This window comes from Anoplopoma fimbria, chromosome 2 (genome assembly GCF_027596085.1).
Source record: "Anoplopoma fimbria isolate UVic2021 breed Golden Eagle Sablefish chromosome 2, Afim_UVic_2022, whole genome shotgun sequence".
Lineage (NCBI taxonomy): Eukaryota > Metazoa > Chordata > Actinopteri > Perciformes > Anoplopomatidae > Anoplopoma > Anoplopoma fimbria.
In genome coordinates this window covers 14,499,098-14,507,856 of record NC_072450.1, presented here as the reverse complement: position 1 = coordinate 14,507,856, position 8,759 = coordinate 14,499,098, and the positions used below count along the sequence as shown (strand labels likewise).

General features: G+C 39.7%; 1 protein-coding gene across 1 annotated transcript in view; it reads left to right on the top strand.

Annotated features, from left to right (window-relative positions):
• The window catches only part of cnsta (consortin, connexin sorting protein a), a 20,021-nt gene extending 11,762 nt beyond the window's left edge, over window positions 1-8,259 (top strand). The window contains exons 8-13 of the mRNA XM_054617826.1: window positions 1,932-1,953; window positions 2,217-2,274; window positions 3,307-3,881; window positions 4,357-4,566; window positions 6,114-6,267; window positions 6,531-8,259. Of these exons, the coding sequence (XP_054473801.1) occupies window positions 1,932-1,953; window positions 2,217-2,274; window positions 3,307-3,881; window positions 4,357-4,566; window positions 6,114-6,267; window positions 6,531-6,739 (1,228 nt within the window). The 3' untranslated portion in view covers window positions 6,740-8,259. The remainder of the gene's footprint in view (window positions 1-1,931; window positions 1,954-2,216; window positions 2,275-3,306; window positions 3,882-4,356; window positions 4,567-6,113; window positions 6,268-6,530) is intronic.
• The last annotated feature ends 500 nt before the right edge of the window (window positions 8,260-8,759 follow it).

Here is an 8,759-nt window from a genome sequence, read left to right as displayed (position 1 = left end):
AAAAAGATTGGTAGCAATGGATTTATGTTCAAAAGACTATGACCATAAGTAGTTCGACTATAGTAGTTTGACTCCATATTTAAAGGGACAATATGTAACACTGATGGCTACTGTATAAAATGGATCCTGGAGGCCAAATTCACAATATTGGAGAGCGTTGTCACCCTTCGCCCTCTACAGATTCAAAGCTCACAAGGGTATCCATGTAGAGGACGATGAACTGAAACGAGCGCTAGACAAGCAAACAAAATTTGAACACATTCATATGACCATGTCAAATTTGAAGTGATTTTATTATCTGACTCCAAACTAAATTGAAAAGTTGGCAGACTGTGAAACGCGGTGGAGCTGCCAAGAAAGGAGGACAAAAATAACCAAACCAAATGATACAGTGAAAATATTTTTTGTTGCTGGTAAAATAAAAACAACAAGAGGAACTTGTAATATGTGCTTCATATTATTCTATTAAAAACAGTATGAGGAGCTATTTTAAACAACAAACCAGTTCAACATTTTGTGAACCAGAGTCAGACAAGAATATCAATATCAATTTTTTTGCAGAAATGTGTCTTGGATGTGTTTGGCTTAGTTTTAAAAAGTGGGTCAGATAACCTAGCTTTATCAAACATTTAAATGTAGACAAGATACATGTTTTATTTCAGTGTTAATTAGCAAACTAGTCAACTAACTAACACACGAAAGAACAGAGGCTTGATACTAAATTGTGACAGTCAACCAATTTGGCATTTCCACTATGAGACGCTGCACACAGTCACTCCACATAGCAACATGTCACCATGAAATTACTAACAACTTTGTGACCGTTCCTTTGTGAGTAAAATAAACAAGATAAGTGTAAATGGTTCAGCTTTGGATTTACTTACTCACCTAAAACTGAGCCGTGTTGTTTCCCCTATTGGCTTTTTTACTCTTCCTTCACCTTAATCTCTGTAAGGAAAATGGATCAAATGGATGGTGATGTTCTCATCTTTAAGATTGTTTACAAGCATAGTGACCCACATGTCAGACTGTTTCCTTAGAATATACAGTATTGTTAGGTTAACTACAACAGGTGTATTTACAAGTTGTTTCACCATGTACGCACCAATCAATCACCTAGCCAAATTCCTTGTATGTGTAACGTACTTGGCAATAAACAGCGTCTGATTCTGATTCAATAATCCAGAAAATGTTGAATTCACAAAACAATTATCAGTTGATTGCAACTTTGCATTTTCATATCTATTATGCTTCTGTAATAAAAAGTTTTTTGTGTCAGCATGTGCGTGTGTTGTTTGGTGAGGAGTGTGTGACGTGTGTCTGTTGTGGAGTGTGCTCATGCAAGTGGAACAAATGAATCAAGGGAAGCCCACCTTGGCATTTTTCAATATTTAATAGGAAGCACTATTAAGTGACTTCAAAAAGTATGCCTGTCAGATACACAACACACTCTGTTTATCTGTATTTTCCCACACAGGTGTGTGTGTGTGTGTGTGTGTGTGTGTGTGTGTGTGTGTGTGTGTGTGTGTGTGTGTGTGTGTGTGTGTGTGTGTGTGTGTGTGTGTGTGTGTGTGTGTGTGTGTGTGTGTGTGTGTGTGTGTAAGTGTGTGTGTGTGTAAGCATATATATCTGTGTGTGTGGTGAGCACTGCAGTGATAGTTTAAACATATGGCCCTCTGCTGTTGCTGCACTTTCAGACATTTGAGCCATCAAACTGCTAAGGTTTCACTTCTTAACACACACACACACACGCGCACACACGCACACAAAAACACACACGTGTTGTAGTAGCCAGGGAAATGTGCTCCAGCTAATATTAGATTGGAAGAGTAGAGAGGGGTCACCCATCTCTCCCTTCTTCAAACCAAGAACAGACCTTCAATACTTTCACCATCTAACTCTCTCTCTCTCTCTCTCTCTTCTGTTCATAGACCAGGAGCGAGAGATGCTGTGGTAAGCCATTTATCATTTTTGTGTGCGTCTGTGTGTATGACAGAGATATTGTATACATATGAGATACAAGCAGAAAGAATGAGATTTCACTGATGTCATGATAACATGTTGCATTTAAAAGATCTATTAAGTGTGCATGGTTTACACCTCTGTTAGTTTAGTGTGCATGTACCCAATAGAATAACATTTTAAATGATAACTAAACTGTTTAGTGTATGTACATTTATAATATATATATATATTTTTTGTGTGTGTGTGTACAGTGTGCGTCTCTGGACCTTTTGAGGCCTACATTTGAAGAAGGACCTTTGTGTACATCAGGTGAGTGAGTGGGTGTATTCATGTCAAAATAGGAAGTGTACTTACTGGCTTTTATTAGCTTTCAACTGAAAAGAGATGAGAGTTTTCAGTCGCATCTCCTGATTCAGTTGAAAGTTTCAGAAAAAGTTGGTGGATGGACCTTAAATGAGCTTTATATGCAATGTATGATTGAGTGATTGCCTTCATATGGCTCTAAACATTGGGACGGCTGATAGAATGCAAGGATAAGTATCTTGTTATCAGATCAAGAAAACTTGTACCTGTTCACTGGTGGTGCTGCTCTCCATACTCACTGAAGGGACGGTGCAATCAACGGTCTCACTAAAATAAAAATAAACCTGTTTTGTCAACACAATAGCTCTCAAACTGCTTTTACACACTTCTGTATACTCTAATTATCACATCAAATTAATTTGACTTTGAGGGTTTACTTGACACTTTAGTGTTGTTCAGACTTGCTTTGTTTCCTTTGCTGGCATCCACTAAAGACCTGCTATATACTGTCTGCTTTTTTGTTTGTTATTTTTGTTGCCACATGTAGCATTCCTTGTTATGGTTTTATTTTGATTTAAGAAGTTTGTGATACCACATGCAGACTAAGGGATCCTGTGAAATACTTTTTTGCACCGTTAGCTGTGATCCGCCTGCTCGTCTTTGCCATGTTTAGAGCCGTTGACAGGCAATCATCTCGGATCCTGCACCTTTAAGAGAATCTTAGACTGACACATACACAAGTTTCAGGCAATGAATACATGGGAAATGAGATACAAGCAGCTCCCACTGCAATGGTCACTTTGAGTGTAACTGCTGAAAAGATTTTAATTTTTTAAGGTTTTATGTCGGTCTGTTTAGCCCCTTGAGTTTGTATTTGAGAGCAGTTCTCCCTGCATATAGCAATGAAATCACTGTCAATGTAGACCATTTATTGATGATTCTAGTGACATCAACTAAGAAAGGAAGGCCCAAATGGACTAATGGCTTAAAAAACAATACACTCTCCTTTTCTACTCTGTGTGTCTCTTTTTCATCCAGTCCATCAGGTAGACGAAGGGATGGAGCAGAGATCTCAAGACCCTGCCCGTTATCAGAGCAGCCATCCAGTCACACCCTCCATTAATTTGACCGATAGGCTTTATTCCCCTGAGATCTCAGAAAGGCACGGGGAAGACCCGCACAGGGAAGTAGAGGGCAGGGACTGTTTCCTTGGAGATCAGCTGACTGACAAGCACGGCAGCAACAGAGAGGGAGGAGAGGCAGGAGGAGGGGTAGAATACACTGCTTCAGTCGTAGGAAATGGACTACACCCCTCTACAGCTGGAGAAATGGAAGAGTCCAAGCCCGCAGAGCAGCAGGGAGGAGATTTAGGTCCCACACAGGAAAAGGAGGCAAAAAGGGACGAAGAAGAGGGGGAGGTGGGGGAGGCAGCCGAGGCTTTGGAGATGGAGGATGAGGGAGAGGAGGAAGAGGAGGAGAGGCAGAAGAAAAAGGACTCTGCTCTATGTCAGAAAGCTCTCCCAGTGGAGACTCTGGCCAGCGGGGCAGATGTGGAGGACCAACAGCTCCACCAGGAAGCTCTAGCTGACGAGAAGCTACATGATGAGATCCAGGTACATATGTTTATTTGTAAATCCAAATAAAAATGGAGAAATATGTCTGTTGTTTACGTTATCTGTGAGTTTGTAGTTAGTTATTTTAGTTTGTTTTGTTTCTTCTGAAATGACTTGCCAGTTGAACTGTCAGTATCCTGTATCATGTTTGTTTTCTTCTGTTTATTAGGTTAGCATTGCCTTAGGTTTCTGAAACCATGATGGTGATTACAGCTCATGCTAACTACTCAGTTCCTCTGTATGTCATTGTTGCTATTGCCGGAAATATAAAACGTATTACTTCCTCTGTTCCAGATGACTATTTCCTGGCAACAACCTTCCCATCATTTAACAGCTTTCACTAACATGCATAGGTTTTAATGGCTTCAGTTCGAATTTTGTTATCAAAATAGAGAGTAGAGCGACTAATTGGATTGCTGTCCCATTTGCTCTATATTGTTATGCAAGTTATAATTGCATTTCATCATCACTGCAGGAGAGCGCTGGAACCTGCCTGCACCAGGAGGCCAGCCTTCCTCAAGAGGCTCACATGAAGCAGCAGGAGCAAGGTGAGGACGGGAGAGAGGAGGAGGAGGAGGAGGAAGAGGAGGAGGAGGAGGAGTACGACGACGAAGTAGAGCAAGTTGACATCATCAAAGAAGCTTCCTCACTGGACAACATGGCTAAACTCATCACTGTAGAGGAGGTGTGTACACTTTCATTCTTTGTTGTGGATGAGTAAGAAAGAGTAACCTTGTCAGACTTCTCAAATGTTTAGTAAGTTATGTTACATTGATTTAATGTTTTGGGTATTTATGGCTATTTGTGTGTATGTAGCATCAGGAATACTTATTCAAGTATGCATATAACCCGGCACAGTTTGTTTCATTTTGTAGTCACAAACACATTTACAAAAAATGTTCATTTGAAATTGGCGATTTGACAACCATTTTAATGTTTCTGTCTGTACCTGCCCATCAAGCCCGTTTATAATGGACAGCAGGGTGCCCTGCTGAGGAGGCCTAATGGCATTAAGTAGCCATTACCGTGATACCTCAGACTATGGATTCGTTTTGCAGATATGCAGACATTAAAACCTTCTATACTAAGAAAAATAAACATTTAGAGAAAAGTAGAGAACTGAAAATGTGATGCAGTGTGCGATGCAGGATTACTGTGTTATTACTCCGATATAATTAATTCAGAATGGATGAATACGAGTTAAATCTCTGTGAAAGACAGGAACAGGGACAGACATAAATGAAAGCGAGGTAGCTGCATGGAGATGCTAAGTACATGGAGCAGAGACAGAGAGAGCTGAGGCACAATGGTAACTAGAGAAGTGGCCTGCTTTTATCAGAGACAGGGTGCAGAGCAGCCAGGGAGACATTTTTGAAGCAGTGGTACCTGTAGTACTTGGACGTAGCAGGATATTTGGGGTTGGGATGGGTCTGAACAAGGTGCAGAACTAATGTTGGTCTTATTGTAAACAAAAAACTTTGTTGTTGGTCTAGCACTCTTTTATAAAAAAAATTCTATTGTTGAAACTAACTAGAAACTGGGTGCTTATTGTGTCTGGATGTATTTATCACTCTTTCTTCCAGTTAAAAGGTTCATAAACTAGGTTTCGTCACCAATATGGAAGTTAGTGCTAATCAGTGATCAGTCATTCAGTTGTAACATTTGTTATCCAGCTCTGGGCACACTTTCAGATGACTTGATTTTGGACAAAATCAGTTGATAGGGAATAATATACATCACACACGGTCTGTGTCAGGCAGCTGGTGGATAACAACATTATGACAACGTGCTGTAATGTAAAGCTGGAGTATTTAAAAAATGTGACAAGTCTCTGCCTGCCCTTGTTAGGTTACCACCACTGGTGCAGTGTGAGATGATCGTTGGAGGTCTAATGTGCAACTTTTCTCATAGGATACCATATGACTATATACTGACTTTATACTGACTGTAAATATACTGACTGTATGTTGAATCTGTTGGAGGGTCTGTTGATAGTGAGATTTAAAGTAGAATACTGCTGATAATCTGACACACTGACACCTGGTGGACATGGCTGGTGAAGTGCACCCTTTGTAAAACATACACATTGCTGCTATTGTTTGTATATGAAGATGAACAAACTGTATTTTGGTATAAATTAGAGAAAAGAATAAAATCAGTTTTGTTGAAGTTTGTGTCTAAGCATTCCAAAATCTAATTGTTTTTTTGTTTTTGTTTTTTTTTGCTTATCAGTTGTCCCCTGCTTCCGGCCTTGTCTCCATATTAAAGAGGCGACCCATTTGTGTGGACAACATGAGTGTGTCTGCCAGCTCAGAGAGCCAGCCTGAGAAAATCCCTGCCAAAAGACGGGTCCGCTTCAAAGTCCCTGATGATGGCTATGAGCAGGGTGTGTTTGTGTGTTTATTGACTACGAGTCAGAGATTCGTTTCTCTCCATTAACACGGAGCATGAACTAATGTTTTACCTCATTATAAGTTAGCTAATTTGTAACGTTGGCATGGTTCAATTTAAGGCGAGGTGACTTAACCGAATGTACAAACTCTTTGCAACAACACTATTGTCAAAAATAGCAGATGAAATGTATCTAGTCTTTATTATTAATTTACTGCTCTTTAACTTCCATTAAACTATGTCTCTCTTTCTCTGTAGAAGTCGGCGGTGGAGACTCCTGCCTGCTTCTCTTCCTGCTTTGTCTGGTTACTGTAGTGATCAGTGTAGGTGGCACCGCCCTTTACTGTGCCCTGGGAGATGCCCACTCCTCAGTCTGTCAGGACTTCTCCAGAAATGCAGACTTCTACATTGGCCAGATACAGAGCGGGATAACTCACATCCAACACTGGTTTGCCCACGGGTCATAGCAGCATACAGTATGTTAACAGTGTGGAGCCACCGGCCTTGCTGTTTATCACTGTAGGCTCCAGCAGTCCCTGCTACTTCCTGGGACAATGCTCCATGAGGTAATGGTGCCGGGCAGCTACTGCAATCTCGCCGCTATGTGGGGCAAGTGGCTATTATGCTGCCTAATTGGCTAAACAGTTATGATTGGCATTTGAAAGCCTGCTCTACTGCATTTTTAATGCTCTTTGAATCCAATCCCAGGGTTCACTGAGCTTAAAAGTCATAGGTCACATGTCCCTTTAGAAACCTAGTTTGAAAGGGAAAGGGAAGGTAAAGCAGAGGGAGAAAGAGCATGACTGGACAATGGAGACTATAAAACAGCAGAGGAAGAAGTTACCTACACTCCTCTCAACCCTCTCCAGATTAAATAGGTTATAAATTCTCAAGCTAGGTTTAGAAATTTACAACGTGACTCTTAAGTGTCCTGTTGAACTAGCTGAGAGCTGTCTCCACACATGCGTTCACTGTCAGCCAGTGATGTTCCTAAAGTCACTGGCAGATTAATCCACCGTGACTGGATACAAGCTTTCACTGACTTCTCCGAGACTCAGCTCCACAATTTAAGAATAATAAGAAAAGTAATATCAGCTGCAACCCACAGAGATGTAAAAAAAAAAAAAAAAAAGAATATGTATAATGTATAGTTTGTTAACTAGGCGGCACCGAGATGCTCTCTACACACCTCACACATGGTAAGCTGCCCAATGGGGATTTTACAAATTGCTGCAACCACTAGTGTTGCTTTTATTGTTGACTTTTTTAAATCACAAATGACATTTTTAAATGAAAATACCATTCTGTGGTCTACTACTTGGAATGAAATCATTATGTCTTAATCAACTTTTGAATGAATGTTTGGATTTTAATGTTAAACTCTTCTTTGTGTCACTTGTGGGGCATTTATGTATTATCTAAATTTAACATGGGTCTCCTGTCGCTGCCCTTTTGTGATTTACTTTTTGCAGTGAGCTGACATGGCTGCCACTGGAGACTAAAAGTCCTTTATGGGTTTCAGTGAGGTAGATTTAGCTTTGTGTAGCATATGCAAAATGTACAGAAACACAGTGCACCTCTGTATATATTGTCAGAAGAATGTTTAACATGTTGCACATAAGACTGGTACGTTTTTTTTAAAGATATTGCAATATTTCTACAGGAATTGTTGGGTCGGTCCTGGACTAAATGTAGGCTTTACATGATTTGATCGAAAACAAAAAATATTCATATCCACAAACTGTTTTCAGGTTCATCTTGAAAAGTTCATGCCGATGAACATCAGTTATGCACAGATAACTTGGTAAAAAAAGATACATGAGAATTAGTTTATAAACCAATCATTATTCAGTGTACTCTAGATCAGTACGGGCCTTGTTGTTGATGGGATCATTTGAAGCTCTGTCTGTCTGTGTGTTTGCTGTTCTTAGGGATCATGGGCATCACCCTCAGTGTGTGATTCTCAGTGTTTACCTTTTTTTTTTTTTTTTTTTTTTTTTTTTTTTTTAAACAATTTTTTGCATCTTAAAGGCAATGATTTTTGCCACCACTTTGTCTCCTTAAAGACTCATGTAGTTAACATTTGCCATTTCTTTCTAAATGAGCCTAATGTGTTACATCTGCTGAGTCCTGGTTTGATAGAGAGAGAAGTACTTTTTCTGGGTGGAAAACTGATTTCCTCATGAGACGGAGAAAAGACTGTTCTGGAAAGAGGTAAACACTTTGTCTATGAAACCAATCCTTTATTCTAACACCAATGCTATAACTCTTATTTCTAGTCATTTTAAAGTTAAGTCGATTTGGGTCATTTTACTGCTTAATCTAACTTTTTGTCTTGTCAGGCATCCATACTTTTTATGTGTCAATTCAACGAATTGCAATGTTTGGTGTCCTGTTAATTATCTTTCCTTTGGATGCCATGAAACCCTAGAAGAACCACATATCTCACAAAGGTCTTAATTGTCAGGATGTAAAGACAAAAAAAAG